This window comes from Hemibagrus wyckioides, linkage group LG22 (genome assembly GCF_019097595.1).
Source record: "Hemibagrus wyckioides isolate EC202008001 linkage group LG22, SWU_Hwy_1.0, whole genome shotgun sequence".
NCBI lineage: Eukaryota > Metazoa > Chordata > Actinopteri > Siluriformes > Bagridae > Hemibagrus > Hemibagrus wyckioides.
The window spans coordinates 13419040-13437075 of record NC_080731.1 but is presented as its reverse complement, the minus strand read 5'-3'; the positions used below and the strand labels follow the sequence as shown (position 1 = coordinate 13437075).

The window sequence follows — 18036 nt, the reverse complement described above, 5'->3', positions numbered from 1 at the left end:
ATAGAAAAGATTCCGAAAGGTAAAGTGAGCTGCAAAGCCATTAATAATTTATTGTTCTGTTAAGGTTAGGTTGTGTGCGCGACACAAGCGCCTCGAAGCGCTTTACAGGACTTAATTTGCAAAATAAAATTGTTCAAACCCTGTGGGTTGGTTGCACCTTTTGACTGGTAGCTGTGAGATCACCAGGGGGCGCTCTGCGCACTTTTTGTACCTACAACCCCCCACCCCCACCCCCCCTGCAGAAACGAACAGAGGTGGAAATCAGTGGGGCGGTCATAGGCCACCCGTGACTCCCGCTCTTAACTTCGAGCGCCGTTAACTTAAAGATCTCTTCATTATTTCCTCTGAGCAGCGAGCTCCTGCGAGAGGCTCGAACCTTAGCAGCCTGCACCTTGTGCCTGAGCAAGATCCTTGACCCTCGCTGAAATCAACCTTAATTACGATTAATACGATGTTTTTTCTTTCAAGTTCCACATCCTCCTTTAAGTCTGTTTTACTATAGCTGGCGCCTTTGATTTCCGTCCCGATTTTTTTTTTTTTTTTTGCTCCACGGGCTGCGTGACACTCTGAAGAAATGGGCGCATTTCCTGTAAAATGTACAGGGTTCTGAAAAGAAGCCCTGAAAGGGAAATGATTTTGATACCTCTTCTGCATTGATTGATTATTAGTCATGCCTGCACTTTAATGGGCTCCATTCAATTGGGAAGGTGGAGCACTTGGATGAATTAACATACCCCCCCCTCCAATCTGTGCTGAAGTGTCTTTGAAAGGGGCAAGGAAAAGGGGGGTCGTGGCTTAACATTATAAAGGAAAAAAATAAGACAGCATCGCTTTCTTGCTGTTTGGATCCGCTGTCTTGACAAGCTTTTGTTAGCCTAAAAAATACGAAGCGCCGAAGGAGAATAGGATCTAGACACGCTGTTTCTGGAGAGCACTGTTTTTACCTAACCTATTAAAGAGAAAAAAAATCTATATATACATATACATATACACCTATATAGGCTACATTTTATTCGCTCCACGTGAAAATGAAACTTTTGCCTTTTTCTACTTGGTTGCCGTGCCTCTTGGTATTCAGCTTGTGTCTGGGTTGCGAGTGCGGCGCTCTGAGGCGGACGGGCAGGTCTAAGAGAGACTTGGTGCGCGCGAGGGAGGCTGGCGGAGTCTCGCCCGGAGCGTGCGGCACGCGGCTGCCGCGGGGCAAGCGCTCTGTGTCCGGAGCGGAGTGGCGCGCGGGCCGCCTGCACGCGCGTTTCAGTCAGTCGGGAGCGAGCGCGAGCATAACGCTCCGCCGCAACAGTGTTTACTTCAGCGGCAGAGGAGATCAACTACGGCTTAAACCGAGCGTAGAGGTTCCACGCGGTAATTTCACCCTGGAGATGTGGATCAAACCTGAGGGCGGTCAGCGCTCTCCAAGTGTGATCGCAGGTTTGCTTGGATTTACTGCTCCTTTCACATTCCGATGTAATCCTGATATATATATATACTGATTGCATTGTGTACATGCAACTTGCAAGCTGTTGTTGGTAAAAAAACAAACAAGCAAACAAGCAAACAAACACGTAGCTAAATAAATACAAATGTAATTCTAGGCTATACGCAATTAACATCACTTATCATTTATATTTACTAGGTTTTTGAAAACGATGGCTTTGAAATGCTGTCTTATAAGCATTTGCGTATTTATATATTGACGTATTTTATAGCACATGTATTTATGTGCATTTTCTGTTGCATTTTTTTGCACCACGTGAAGAAAACAAAACAAACCAGAACAAAAACAAACAACTGCTTTAACATTTAACAGGTGATCACTTATGGGTTCTGTGCTTCTTTTATTGACATTAATCTGTGTCATTTGTTTGCATTTTCATCTAAATGTCTGCGTCTTTTTTTATTTTTTTACGGTTTGCCCAAGTTCCAGCCGTCATTCTCCGGTGCGGTAACCCGCAAATGCCCTGAAACAACAACACCACGTTTATGATGACAACTTTCTCCTCAATTTATCTTCTTAATTAGAGCTAATCACATTTTTAGTTAAGACTTCATGTGAAAAGCAAAAAATGATATATTAATAGGCAATGGCATTTTATTTCCGCCAGTTAGTGAAATGTTTATGGACACTTAAGGCTTTTATTCGGGACAGCCTACATTTTAAATACCTTTATATTTATAGACGACAGAAGACACGGTGCGTCGAGGAAGTGTCCGGTGCCAAAATTCCGCTAAAATCGCATCTCGGCTTTTTTGAATCTGTATGGAAGACGTCATCGCTTTGATGCGTAATATGGCCCCGCCCCTTATATAATGACCTGTAGGCTGGACTCCAGCTCTGACCGGCACGAAAACAAACTGCATTTTTACTTACCATCAAATTTCGTTCAGATATTAATCACCTTAATCAAGTCACTTTTGCTAAATCCTTTAAATAACCCAATAAATCCCTTAAATAACCCATACATTAAATAAATGGAGGCGCTTTTTTATTTTTTGGACAGTAATAAAATTAATGATTGGCATGGCGATTTTTACAACTGATACCAAATAGCCTTCATAAACTATTAAGATGTCTTGGTCTGGGTGCGTTTTTTTATTAAAAAAAAAAATATATATATATATATATGTATATATAAATCGTGACTATTTATTTTTCAAGAATTTATTTGATTCTTGCCTTCATTTTGTTCTTGCTTTCAGAAGGCAAGATTGAAGTAAAAGGGTTTTGCCTCATTTTCCCTCATTATGAGAGAACTTTGATTAGGCTTCATTACTATTTAATCCAAACAATTTTTAGTGAACAATTCTGAAGAGTTATTGCTTATTCAAACATATTATTGTAATTAGAACAGAAATGAGCAGCCAAAATAGAACATTTTGGCATAGATTTGGCATATCTTAAGCAGCTTAATCAGAATTGTATGATTTGTCAGACTGCATATATAGTATTTAAAAAGTACAAAATTTGATTGAAATTATTTTATTAATAAATATTTGCACATCAGACCAGTGTTTTAAATGCTTAGTCAACTAACATTAAATAATAGCTTAACTAAATTGAAATTAAGTTAATCTTTCTTTTAATTATTTAATTTGAATGTACGCAATTTGAATAAAAAATATAATTATTTTATTTTGATTTGATTTAAAACAATAATATTTGATGCATCACATGGAAATGAGTAAACATTTAAAATTCTGAACATTTGCTTTTTGATTTTAGCACATGTCAAGAAACAACAGCACCAGATCCAAACAAAACATTTTATGTAAATTTGTTTAAAAATTATTATTCAATGAATTATCTTGAGCATATAATAGGATGCACAATCTGAACCTATTCAGAAATATATAAAGTTAGGAGTGTGAGGAATGCTAGTTTGGGAATTTCAGGGGATGAGTTGCTTGAATCTCATTATAAATGTAGCCTTAAATTTCACATTACCCATTCTCATTTTTGCCTGTCCTGGTCTGTGAAAGAAGCCAGGAAGTCACAGCTTGACCGAAGCACATTGTTTGCAAATTACAGTCTTTTATGATGGCATGGTTTTAAAGTGCCATTCTTGATTGCATAAGCTGTAAAATTAGTGCCTCGTCCATCCTTACATCAATTATCAATCATTCACTTAATCAATTCAAAGGTGACTCAAAACGGTGGCCATATCATAAAACATTAGTTTAGATTTAGTTTTCAAAATTCAAAATATATGAGTCTTAAAAAACACACACAACCAGTGTGGAAGCCCAAGTGTGAAAGTGTTTCTCAGTCAGAAATCCTTCTTGTATCTCGCATTTGGCAATACTAACTGTGCTGTGCTCTGTCCATGGTGCTGAGATGCAATACACTTCAAATAAACACATTAGTGCACCAAAGACTGATCATATTTAAGCTTGATGCTGTGTCATTTAACTTAAATGCTAACCCTAATCTCTGTGGTCTTCACGTTGTATACCATCGTTATCAATAGAAAAGAAAATGCATTTTGTCTCTTCATTGTTTTTGTCCATATGTGCCCCATACGTTTTTGCCTCCACTGACACCCTTACACGTGCAAAGTTTGGAGCTGGCAAAATTTTTACCTGTTTGCTATTTGCCACTTAGTGGTCTCATTCCAGGATTTCGCAGATTGTAATTTCCTCACTTTTATGGTACAATTTATTTTTATAGTAGCTGGCAGTGCTTTTGCGGGTAGCAGAGGAGCGTGAGGGAGGCTGCAGGCTCTTGTGTGCCCATTTCTGTGTGCCCAAATCTGGGGCTTCTTCTTAATGTGAATAATCTTTTTGTAATGCTAGTGGTAAGAATGAAAAAGGGAAATGCTCATTAATGTGAGCAATGCTTCAACTAGTTCAAGCTGTTTGTGGAAAACTTGCCCTGTATAATAGATGTGCCTACAATACTTTCTCTTAGCCTATATTTTAAATTGCTAGACAACTTTTAAGAAATTCACAGTTTAAATATTTGTGTATTAAATGTATGATTCTGTTAGGGTTAGTGGCAAAAGCTAATCATGCTCTGCATAAGCATGTGTGCATGCACACACTCACCAGTGCTCACTAACACTAAGATACAAAAGCTGACATTTTTTCCCTGCTACCCTGGAAACACTTTACAACTTATTTGGCCAACAGTTTTTTTGTTTTTTTTGTTTTTTTTAACCAATTACTTCTAGCAAACATACTTCTCACAGCTATGTGAGAAGCGCGAACATTCCTCACACAGTGAGAAGGAGTAAACTGTGTACACAGCACTAGACAGAGGGTCACAAAGCCACCCATCCCTCTTTTTGACACCAGTGCATCTCCCTGAACTGCAACTGTGTCACACACGAGCATGCCAAATTTTGTTGGGCGGTATTAAGGATTTACTCAGAAAGTAGTAGTAATAGAGAGGAGCATCATCTACATGGACATGGAGAGCATCTTTCATTAATTTATTCTAAATAACTATTATCGTCTTATCCTATTCCAGTAGCCAGTCCTAATTAATTATTGTACTCACTCAGGACCATAACTTAAATTTGCATTCACTAAAAATGTTTTAATAAATACAGTGTAAACCTTTTGCATTTTGCAGAACTTTAATTCCTACTGACTGGCTCAGTCCTCTTTCAGCTTTACTGCTGTTTTATTTACTTTCACTTTTCTCCATGAAAAAAAAAACATTCTCAAAAGATGTAAGAATATGTTGCCTTCCTGAGACTTGCACACACATTTTCCAAATAAAACAGGAAAAGAGGGTTTCTCTTATCATAATAAGGCCTTTTTACCATTTTTATTTCAATCCAGCTCAACTGCTGAGACATATTTCAAGAAAATAGACTGAAAGTTCATGTAACCTTTGGTCTGTTGATACAAGACCACAGTGTTGGAGTCTGATTGCTAGCAGATGCCTCGCTGTAGGCTTGCAGTCCTTGGACTACACTGTTTAAAAAAGTTCAATCATGTGAACTGCACGGTGTTCCTCACTTTGCTGCACTAACACACATGCAGTCTCACATTGTTCCTCACCGGACCTAGTAATCCAGAAACAGTAAGAGTGAAAATAACAGTTCATTTTTTAAGATCATGTGTCTGTTTAATACGGTAAGCAATTAACATCCCATTTGGTGGCCAAGGAAATGAGCAGTTTAAACATGTTTATTGCACATACTGCATATTTTCACTGTAAATTCTGAGAAAAAAAGTTAAATCTAGAATCTTTAGCAGTTCTCTGGTTTGTTCCTCTGTGGGAAGCCTTATAGGTTCTATATCCATATCCAAAAGGACTGCAAGTAGAACCTTATTAGGGGCAAACTTTTAATTATTTAAAGAGCCCTTTTTCTAAGTGTTTTTTTTTTTTCAAAATGTACTATTATATTTGAATAGCCCTGACTTAAAGGTTAATAGGACTGAGTGTAGCTTAGTCTAACTTACTCTTCTTCCATTTAGGTCTCTATGACAAATGCTTCTATGCATCCTGTGATCGAGGCTGGTTACTAGGCATCAGACCCGTGAGTGATCAAGGGAACAGGGATCCTCGTTTCTTCTTCTCCCTCAAAACAGACAGAGCGCACAAGGTTACCACAATCACCTCCAATGCCCCCTACTCCCCCAACCACTGGCACCATCTGGCTGTCACCTACAATGGTCTCCATATGAAGCTTTACCTCAATGGGGCTCAAGTGGCTGTAAGCCGAGAGCAGTCCGGTGAAGTCTTTAGCCCCCTTACCAAAAAGTGCAAGGTGCTAATGATAGGTGGCAATGCTCTCAACCACAACTACAGAGGGACAATGGAGCACCTCAGTCTGTGGAAAGAAGCCCTGGCCCAGCACAAGATAATCCAGTACATGCAAAGCCCTCAATCTGAGTACCATGATGACCTTTCCCAACTGGTCATTTATGAAAACTTTGAAAATGCATCTGAAAAGTGGCTAACAGTGAAAGATGGGAGCTTTCCCCAGATGGGGACTTCTGACCGCACATTGACAGCCAATCTTGGTGGCTCTGTGGAAACTGCACTGGTTCCTCCACCATGTGGACAAACAATCTGTGACAATGTTGAGGTAGTTACAAACTACAACCGCTTATGGACCTTTCGCAAACCTAAGACAGTGCGTTACCGTTTAGTGAATGTGTACGATGATGACGGTCACTGGCCAACAGTTACAGAGCACCAGATCAATCTCCAGCACCAGGATCTAAACAAAGCTTTCCGTATCTACAACATCACCTGGGAGTGCACTGTACACAATGTCTACAACTCCTCCTTGCGCAACCGTCTGGTCCTGGCTAACTGTGACATCAACAAAGTGGGTGACGAGGAGTGTGACCCAGAATGCAACCACACACTCACTGGTTTTGATGCAGGCTACTGCCGGAGGCAAACCATTAGCTGTCCTGAGCATAAACTAGGGAACAAAGTTTGTGATCCTGAGTGTAACTTGGATAATTACAACTATGACCAGGGTGACTGCTGTGACCCAAACATCACTGATGTCACAAAAACCTGCTTTAATCCAGCATCACGCTACAGGTAAGCCTGAGGATTTTCATGTTTTCTGCAAGTTAGTTATAATTCTGCCACGATATATTAAAATGTATTTAATTGAGAAGAAACTATGAGTACAATATTACATATACCAAATATTTCTGATTTAGAGTTAAACCAGGGAATAAAAGGTAATGACAGGCTGTATTGTGTATTTTATTGTTCTCTAGCAGGGCAGGTTTCACAGGCCATTCATTCAGAGCAAAGCAGCCATTCAAATCAATTTTTTGCAAAACAGTAGGTTTGGTGATTGATTGGAATGAAAGCTTTTTCTGCCTTTTATTTGAGCATTGTAAAAGTGGATTGAGAGCCAGTTACAAGTCAGAGTCTGAATTTTTACAGTATTACTTTATACTAGTGGAAGTTCTTCTGGGACTCTCAAGAACATTCCACCAAAAATATCAAGATTTGGACTGGGGGTAGTACTCAGATGAACTATTTATGGAGAATGAACGCTTCTTCAGTCTAAGAAGTGAATTATAATCCTGCATATTTTCATTAATTTTTTTTTTAAATATATATTTTCTTAGTAATCATGGTTATATGCATGTTTTTTGTCCGAGACTTTTTTTTTCATTGAGCCTTCAAAATATTGTAACGTCTGGGACCCCCGCCCTATGTGGGGCTCGACCCCAGACGCCCATGGTGTGTGTGCGCACGCCAGCACACGGTGTAATGAGACCCATGCGCAGGATTCAGTGAAGCACTGCTTTTATTACATTTAAGACGCGACATAGGGAAACAAATGTAACACAAGACATGGCGTGGTTAACTAAACAAAACAAAACCTAGACCTTAGCTTGGACATGGACCCTAGCAAACAAAACCCCAACAGAAACCACGGTACAGATAACAATCATGGACAAGGACACAAACACAAGGATCCCTATTTATAGGGGTAGACATTAGGGCTAATGGGATACAGGTGACACAATCAGGATAGGAACAATAGGAAGGGCGTAACAAAAGACACACAAAGAAGCAGGCTTCCAAGGTTCACCTGCCAGCGCCCTCTCTGGGCCTGGCAGGGAACTGTCCAGCTGTTCCTGACAAATATAACCGCACTTCAATATGATACTGGTTGTAAATTACATAATGCATTCTTTTTGCTCTGTTGTATCATTTTCATTGCCTGTAATCACGACTGGTGTGTGTGTGTGTGTGTGTGAGGAGGTTAAAGCATGTGAGTCAACCAAAAAGAAAAGAAATCTCCAACTTGTTGCTTGTTTTGATTTGATTATAGTATGTCTGGAGTACTATTTTGACGGCTGCATGACAAAATGATTTGACATTTCTTTCTGCTTGTTGAAGAAGGCATGAACTGAAGGTTTTCTCTTTACCTAACACCAGTGTTTTATCTGTGTGACATGTCTTTGTACACACACCAGAGTCGATTTACATTTTAAAATCAAATACTCACTAAGCTCATAAACCGCATGTAATTTATTAAGTTGGTTAAACTCTAATAGCTGTTTTAAGACTTTAGAATTTAGTCTTGTAATGTGTAAATATAGCATTTTATTGAAGCATTTATGAAGTTTTGTCAAGACATATCCTTCCAGAGTGTTGTGCATTTGTCTTTTCACCACAGATTTCAGCTGGATGGCCTCGAGACTCATGTTTTCCATCAGTAACTTGATGTCACTGGACCCCAAACTTTACAAGCTGTGTCTGAATTGGAGTCACATATCTTGTAAAACAGGGTTTTGGCTTGATTTTTAGGAGAGAGACATTTTCATTTTAAAGTCTGATTGGCTCATAAAAGCACCTGTTACCAGAAGTGAGATGAATAAGAGAGGATCCGCTTACAGGTTCTTCCTACAAATAAATACAAGTACACACAGACACAAGCATGCAGGCGTATGAATGTGCACATAGCCTGCAGTGTTTAGAAGTGTGGTGAGGATAGTTGATCCCGGGGGACAGCGGGATTTCCTCTTGTTAAATAGCAATAATTAAATAGGCCTTTAGCGTGGCATTGTGAACAGAGTTGATTAATTTGTCTGAGAAGTTTGAGGAGCTCCTTTCATGCAGAACTAAAGAGGGAGAGTAGGGGAGGGGAACTCTTTCCTGCTGTGGCCACACTATACACACATTGCTGAACATTTATCATTCCTCTATGGATTTACAGTATTATTAAACACTTCTGTAGCTAGCTAGATTGCAATAGGTTGAATTATCTATAATAATTTTAAACTTTGATATTCAGGATTTTTCTCCTTGCATGGTATCTGATGTTGAACTTACCCATAAATCTGTGTGATTTACAGGATGAATTCCCTTGTATTGCTTATCCCATTATTATCTTTATGTAATTCTAACTTTCTGTGCACGTGCAAAACTTTGTGCATGTAATTGACAGTGCCTCAGATGCTTGTGAGATTGATAAAAGTGCAATGAAAATGCTCTGAAAATATCCTCAGCTGAGTGGCCATGTTAATCCACCTCAGGAAGCCACACACAAAGCCCCATGAGCATGTACCTCTGTACATAGGGGCGATTTTATAGGCTTTATTGAATGCTACATGGGTCTCAATGGATGGAGCTGTAATCATGCATTTAATACATACTATGGAATGCAGCTTGACTGAACTTTTTAGATCAGTGATTATTTTCTTATGGTAAGTGTTAAATTACAGGAAGAGTTTAACATTTCTTTTCAAACTTTCAGTGATCACTGATCACGTCTGTAGCATATGAACCATTATCACAGATTATTTTAATAGCTTTCTACTGTACTGGAAAATGTTTTTTTCAAATATTCAATTTAACAATTACTAGGTAGAGGTTTTAGTAGGAAATTAAAGTAAGGAGTTATTTTAATGTAGTTCTAGTTATTTTATGTAGTTCTAATATTGGACTGCTGGAGCAAAGCAATAAAAAATCATAATAATAATAATAAAAAAAGAAAAAGCCAATTCCCTGGTACAAAAATTCTTCCCTCTGAGAAAATAGTTTAAACTCTTAAAGAACACGTTATATAGATTTAGCAGTTAATATATGCAAAAACCTTTCACCTTGTACAAAAATACATTCATGCACTTGCTCTGTAGCTGAAAAGTTCATCATCCTGCTAAACTCGCTGACCCGTTTTGCACCATTGTGTATGGCCAGCATAATATTTTCATAGAAAATAACGAAATTCCTGAAATAATTAGGAGGAATCATTATCATCTTTTCTCCACAGACATGTTCCTCAAGCAGGCTAGTTTTCACAGCCTGCTTTCTAATGGCATTTGCTAAAGACCCCCTGTAAAACTTTGTCTTAGTGGCTATTTTTGGCCTCTATATCTGTTTAGACTGGCCTGAAAAATATCTAAGCTTAACAAATATCGTGGTTTTTTTCTCTGTTATCATCTCCGGTTCAGGTAATGGCAAGAACCACAGAAGAGACATTGCCAATTTGCTTGCGAGACAGACAAAAGCAGAGTCTAATTCTCCATAATTACATGGCCAAAGTTACACAACAATGTGATCATTTGGACAAATTCAGAAAAAAGGTATTAACATCATCTTAGATGGAAACAAGCCGAGTAAATGGTCCAAAATTTTATAGCAGTTAAAGCATGATTGTGTCTGGCACTGAAACATGGTGAGATGGAAACCTGTTATCCTTGACAGTACGTACAAAGAGTTTTTTTTTCTCTTCAATGTTGTATTCCAATATCCCTTCTGCTTTTACTTGTTTAGCGCCAAACTAAGTACAGATCTCCCTGTGGGCTCAGAAAGTGATTATTCTCATCAATTCTTCTTTTTCTTTAGTAAACGTGTGTACAAAGCAAAAAGAATTTCCAACTCTTGATTTAACACAGTGTTTATATGAGTGCAATAAGGGAATGACTGAATACTGAGAGAGTTTATTCAACAGTGAAGGTGTTAATTCAACACTGGGGATTTTGCTGTGATATGCCACCAGAAGTTCCCTCACTTTTGTCCAGCTTGTCATTGCATGTGCTGGCTTGTAACACCATCACCACAACTAAAAAGCAATTTTCTCCTCTACAGTGGGCACACATAGTACCTGGCATGTGTCTTCAAGAACACTATGTATACCAGCCACAAATTACATTTGTTTTATAAACCTTGAAATGTTTTTTTTCTTAGTATACTTTAGAGCCTTATATGAATAGTATCTGGATAAACTATAAACATTACGCACAATATTTCACATTGAGAATGATTTTTTCTTAGGACAAAGGTCTGGAGTTTAAGAAAGAAAAACAGATCCTTATCTTTCTCTTTAAAAAAAAAAAAAGCAAAAATGCTCCCCCTTAAAGAATATTTAATCAAAGACCACTAGAAACACTACACATATTTTCATAATACTTCAGCCAACCCATGATTTTATGCGGTGAGTATGAAACAGTGCTTGGTTAGTCTTTGTACTGAACTGGACAACAGAGTTTTTTTAAAGATAGGAATGAGCTTCTGGCTTTTTTTTTTTTTTGAATGGCAGTTTGGGGGTGGGGGGTGGGGTACTATGATGAGAGGGATGGTTGGAAGTGGGGGGTTGAGCATGGCTTTTCTTTATTTTGCTCAAGCATTTTTCAAAAGGGGAAATGTTTTGAGAAGAATTGAGTGGGGCCTCCTGTAAGAAACTCAGGGACATGAAGAGGTGAGATGAGCGCTGATATGAAACACTATATATCTTTGCAGATATTAATTAATTCAGTGATGAGAGCTCATGCCACTAATCCCATGGAACAAATACAGGCATATTTCATCCTGCAAAGCAGAATGTATCATAACAAGGCCACGGCTATGACAAATCGTGTCCTAAATGAAAGGTTAAAAAGAGATACAGGTAGTATTGCATTGCATTACATCTCTTTTACATACTGTATATGTAGTTACGGAAAATAAATGAATGAACAAATAAATGAATGGAATAATGAGGCTAGAGGTCAGAGGGCAGGAGAGCTTAAATGGATGTAATTGGTGGAAACTGAGGAAGTGGTTGAGCTTCCAGTCTTTGCAGATATGTATTATCCACTGTTGGGATCTCATGCTGCATAACCTACAAAATATATAGAGACACTTTTGCAGCAAAGCAGAAATTATCATTGCAGGGCCTCGTGTAGGACATCTATTACTAGGAGTGATAAAAGAATAATGTAATCTTATCATGTACTAAATTTAATGCTAAAATGTCTTAAAGGAGCTGGGGTCATATTCACCCAGAAGACACAATGCATTCCTAGCTAGACAAGACCTATGACCTCTGACATCAGAGCTGGCCTTAGACCACTCCTCAAGTTTTATTCCAAATACAAACTCCCAGTGTGGCCTGTGGATTGTTTGTATATCTCGAGGGTCTTATTCCTCCATCAGCCTATCTGCAAATCTGATTAATTATATTGCTATAATTATGGGGTGGTGGTGGCTCAAGTGGTTAAGGCTCTGGGTTGTTGACTGGAGGATCAGGGGTTCAAGCCCCAGCACCACCAAGTTGCCACTGTTGTGCTCCGCACTCTGACCTCAACCTCCAAGGATGGGATATGCAAAGAAAAGAATTTCACTGTGCTGTAATGTATATGTGACAAATACAGGAAAATTATTATTATTATGAATACTTCAGTTTAAAACCCATACACACTTCAATCATTACAAAACCTGTACATGTCAGGCTTTGGCAAACTTACCAGAAATTAAGCAGGTTGAATTCATAAACAGAGTTTTATTTAGAAACAATACAAAGGTCACACAGTCCAAAATAAGAAGCAAAAAAAAAAATGGATCCAAAGGTCAGGTCAAAAATCTTATGACAAAAATATTAACAAAACTGTTTAAGGCCAAAGTAGCAAGTGAGCAATAAGGCCAACTAACAGTAAATATAAGGGTTGCAACCAATTTCTAAGAAATGATTCAAAATTAACAGATAATACAGATACAAAAACAGGTGGCAAACTTTATTTAAAGAAAGCTTGCCAAAAAAGATCACTTAGGTCCTGCATGATGCAACAAAAAGCCCCAGGAGATAAGGTCAGATATGACATTTGCAGAACAATTTTTCAAGGGCAGGGTTTGGGTTATTATTTCCTAAAAATTAAAAGAAAGAAAACATCTCCAGCCTTAGGACACACCTTCAGATCTTTGGTAAACTAAGCAGTTACAGCTACAATTAATGGCATTGCATTATAAATCTATTATACAATATATATTCAAAAATCTTTCCACTACATAGTTCAGGCCCTGATGTGTTCAGTGAGCAGGTCACTCAATCTCTTTCACAATCCATGGCAAAACATGACTTATGGATCTTGATTTGTGTACGGTGGCATTGTCATGCTAGAATTTTTTGTAGGCTAGTTTCTTTTATTCCCATGATGGGAAAAACATTCTAGACAATTGTATGCTTCCACCTTTGTGACAACAATTTGCAGAAGACCCACATATGATGACATGTATGACACTGTGGGTCACCTATGTGTGATGGTCAGGTATCCACAATGTTTTGACTGAATGAATGAATGAATGAGGCTAATAGAAGAGGTCAGAGGGTAGGAGAGCTTGAATGGATGTAACTGATGGAAACTGGGGACATGGTTGTGGCTAAAGGCTCCTGCAGAAGAGGATTTACACACTGAACATTTTTCAACAGAACAAATATGTATATTTGGATTATTTTAAAAGTAAATTAAACTTGCCTATTCCCCCAGGATGTGATCAATATAACTACTAAGAAAGGAAAAGAAAAAAAAAAGGATCAACATTGTTCGTCGTGTTGATGTACCAGACTTTATTATTATTTAAGTAAAATGATGCTTAAGGAATAACACACATTAACAGAAATTAGAGTCTGCAACACAGGCAGGGGTCCAAACTGGATCAATTCCAGACAGCCAGAAAGAGCTGTGAACTGTTGATTTAGGAACTGTAGCAATACAAGAATGTAGAGCTGAGGGTTCATAACAGACCTGGAGCTGTTTTAAAACAATTTTTATACGTCTGCCTACAGAATTTATGCACTGCAATGCTGATGAGAATTGCTTTGCTTTGTGAATTACAGTGAAATAGCACTGGTCTTTATGAAATATTTCATTAAAAAATTTTATTCTGATTCTTCAGTATTATGGCCACCATAAGTTTACATGCTTGCTTTGTTTGAAACATTAACTACAACAGGGAGACATTAAGATACACTTATGTTTTACTTGCGTATAATGTAACATTATTTGATATTTATTTATGTTATTTATAATGAAATATGCTATAGACAGTATCTCTGACACATTAACGCCAAAGGCTCTAAAACTACTCTTTAAGGAGCAGAAAGTGTATAGAATCTTCCTGGGCTGAGTTTCCAAAAGCATTGCAGCCCGAAGTACAACATTGAACACCAGTTGATCTTAATCTGTTTAATATGTCTCATTGTAACTGTCCCATTCTGTTTTATCACAGGGCCTACTTGGCTGTGAAGGAGTTGAAAGAGACTTTGCACCTGGATGGCTCTACACACCTTAACATATTTTTTGCAAACGCCACTGATGAAGACCTAGCAGGCGAAGCCACATGGCCTTGGGATAAAGACGCCTTGACGCATTTAGGTAAACAATAGCAACTTGCCATAGTATCCAGTTTGCTCCTTTATGTGACGTAGATGCAATTCCATTAAGTTGTGCTTGTGGTGGTTGCATTATCCTTTTTTCTGTCTCTTTTTGAGGTGGGATCGTGCTGAATCCTTTGTTCTATGGCACATTTGGCCACACACATACGATGATCCATGAGATTGGCCACAGCCTTGGACTGTACCATGTCTTCAGGGGGATTTCTGAAATAGAGTCATGCAATGATGCCTGTCTGGAGACAGAACCCTCATTAGAGACTGGGGACCTGTGTGCTGATACAAACCCCACACCAAAGCACAAATACTGCAGAGACCCGGAACGTGGAAATGACACATGTGGCCAGCGGCTCTTCAAGCACACACCATTTAGAAATTATATGAGTTATGCTGGTGAGAATGAAACAAAAATGCTCTTCACTGGCCATAAACAAAACTGTTTGCATACTTATACATACATATACTCATATTCTGTTGGGATTACGCCACACCAACTCCTCATGTAGGGAGAATGATTTGGCTAGATAATTTTCTTGATCTGTCAGCCATCATCAAGGCTCTGATATTTTCAAGTATGTTTGATTTTCTCAGAAATAAATCATGTAGTGTGAGCCCCTTTCTTAGAAAGGAAATCAAATTGATCAATTCAAATCAAATATCCAAATATCATTTGACTTGATATGAAACAGTTAATGAACATCTGTAAATATACCTCTCGAATGAAATGATCTTTTATGGAGCCCAATAAAGAGTATTATGTGATAGATTACACAAATATTGCTTGGAAATTGGCCCAACATAAGGAACCTTAGAACGCAGTTGTCTAATTAGAAGTGGCTAGAAAGTGATTAAGATTTATCCTGGAAACTGATCAAAATGCTGCCTACCTTGGTAGTTGCTTTTATATTGTGATTCTGAGTGTCACCTGCAGTACAAATGTCAGACATTTCAGTTTCTAATTTTCTTTTTCTTTTTGTTTTTTGAAGATGATGCCTGCACAAATTCCTTTACAATGAACCAGATGGCCCGGATGCATTGCTACTTAGATCTGATCTACCAGTCCTGGAGGACTGAGAGTAAGCCAGCCCCAGTTCCTCTAGCTCCTCAACTGATGGAGCAAGGGCGAGATTCCCTCACCCTGGAGTGGTTCCCTGCACTTACTGGTCATTACTTTGACAGGTGAAAATAAAATCAACAAGAGTGTTGTCTTTGACTCAGCTTTGACTCAAGTTTCCCTAGACATATGACTTAACATAAAATGACTTTGAGGTGCTAGTAGTGGATCTTTTGCTGTGTCTAAGTTGCAGTTCTTGGCTGTTTGTTGGTTTCCTAGAGAAGTGGGATCCTTATGTGACAGATGCACTGAAGCCAGAGTGTTCTTGCAGTATGCCTCAAACTCATCCTCCCCAAAACCCTGCGCTCCATCAGGACACTGGAGCCCACGTGAGGCAGAGGGTAAGAGTATGCATGACAGCACAGTTGGGTTTCACAAAAGGTTTACAAAAACATTAGCACACCTATTATTTCCATCTGTGAAATAGCGTATTTATGTCGACTTCATGAAATACAGTAATATATTGCTATTTGCAGCAACTTCACAAAAAATGTCATCATACAACAGAATAAGGAACCAAAACATTTTAAACAGTCAAAGAATATCCAATCTGGGAAGAGAGGTCCAATACATGCACCTCTGCTGCTTTATTAGGTGAACCAGTATAGCACAAATGACAACAAACATTTAACATACAATACTATCAATGTATATTTTGCATATATTATCTATTAGTCGCATGTATGTCAGCTAGTCAGCAGGTTAGCTAGCTAAATAATGTCGGCTAGCATTGAAGTGGGAATTTCACATCTTGAAATCATCCTACATGGTCACAAGCTTTTATTGGCAATTTTGTGACAGACAAACCCTTGGCTGGCCAACTGAAATTCTTCTTGAGGTCTGCATGAGGCAATATTTCAGATTCTTGCTAACATTATTAAGAGCTCACACAGTTTAAATGGCCATGTCTTAAGCTATATCTATAGATATTAATGCATTTGTGAAGTTTTTTTGTCGTTGTTGTGTTTCAGCAAGATAGTTGTTTCTACTGATACTTAGTAAAAAATATTTTATTGTTAAGTGTGATTCAGAACATTCTGTTTCGAATGGAACATACACAACATTGCACCTTGCACAGTTAGAAAATGTGTGGAAAATATTAGCCACATGGGTTGTGACAAAATTTGATTTTCTCATGGGTTTATTTTAAGAGATGAAAATATGGACATAAATATATAAAAGAATTAGTCCACAGAGCATTCTGATATGAATGAAAACGTTCTTCATCAGTGAGAGTGACTCATGTTTTCCTCGACTATATTAATTATTTTGAGCTTGAAATTTAACCTTTGACCTGACATTGCACAAAAACATGTTCGGTGCCAAAAATATTGTCCTTAATTCACTCTCCTTTGCTGGAAGTTATCCAGTCTGGTGTGAATTTCTAGCTATATTTTTTATAGAATAAAGGGTGTTTCTAGGTCTTTATATGTTAAGGAAGAAAACTTAACAGGGATGACACTTTGCCTCCCCTCTAATATTTCCACAAAATGAAAAATCCCTGGACTTGACGTTGAAAACAAACCAACTTGTCTTCATTCCCTTGGGATGCATGTTTTTTTCTGTTTAATTACTTGATCACTCAGTTTGGGATGCTTTAAAAAAATATGGGTGACTCAGGTTTGTGGTGGGGGAAGGCCATAAGTGCAAACTTGTATCCCTCAAAGCCAAGTTGGCACTACAGTGGCTACACTCAGTCAGCTGGGAAAGGCATGCCCAGGCTTGCCACTGCCACAACATTTAAATTAACTTCTCTCTGTGCTTGGAACACTTCCCCGGTGTACTCCATAGCCTGGGTGATCTTTCCACTGTTTACAACTGGATACAAACCTTTCTTTGACAACCTGCAGCTGCCTACAAGCATTGCCCCTTCCACAAAATCACCTGCCCAGAGCACTTACACTCTCTATTGCATGCTTTCTTTCTTCCTCTATATAAGCTAAACAACCGAGTTAGACACTTTTTCTTTTTTCTTTCTTTTTTTTTTACTATTCCATCATACACCTTTCCACCAGCACAGAGTGTCCTCACTTGCCTCCTGAGTCAAAATGATGGAACAAGCAGTATTTGAGCAGTACCATTATCGAGTTGCAGAAATTCTAGAAAAGAACAACGAGGGCACAAAAATGTATGGGCTTGAGAAACTGTGCCAAAGGAAAGATTTTGAGATTTTTGCTATGCAAATTGCCCTGTGGTCAGTGGAGTTCATGTGAAGGATCATGCAGCAAATTAGGTGATTGTGAGAAACACAAAACTGAGGAATGTGAAGAATCCATGGTGTCTCTGACTCTTTTCTCACTCAGCAGTCTGTGAGACTCCTGCATTGCCCAGAAA

General features: G+C 38.4%; 1 protein-coding gene across 1 annotated transcript in view; it reads left to right on the top strand.

Annotated features, from left to right (window-relative positions):
• The first annotated feature begins 380 nt into the window (after positions 1–380).
• The window catches only part of pappab (pregnancy-associated plasma protein A, pappalysin 1b), a 59635-nt gene continuing 41979 nt past the window's right edge, over positions 381–18036 (top strand). The window contains exons 1-6 of the mRNA XM_058375604.1: positions 381–1428; positions 5926–7009; positions 14426–14571; positions 14688–14981; positions 15575–15767; positions 15922–16043. Of these exons, the coding sequence (XP_058231587.1) occupies positions 1029–1428; positions 5926–7009; positions 14426–14571; positions 14688–14981; positions 15575–15767; positions 15922–16043 (2239 nt within the window). The 5' untranslated portion in view covers positions 381–1028. The remainder of the gene's footprint in view (positions 1429–5925; positions 7010–14425; positions 14572–14687; positions 14982–15574; positions 15768–15921; positions 16044–18036) is intronic.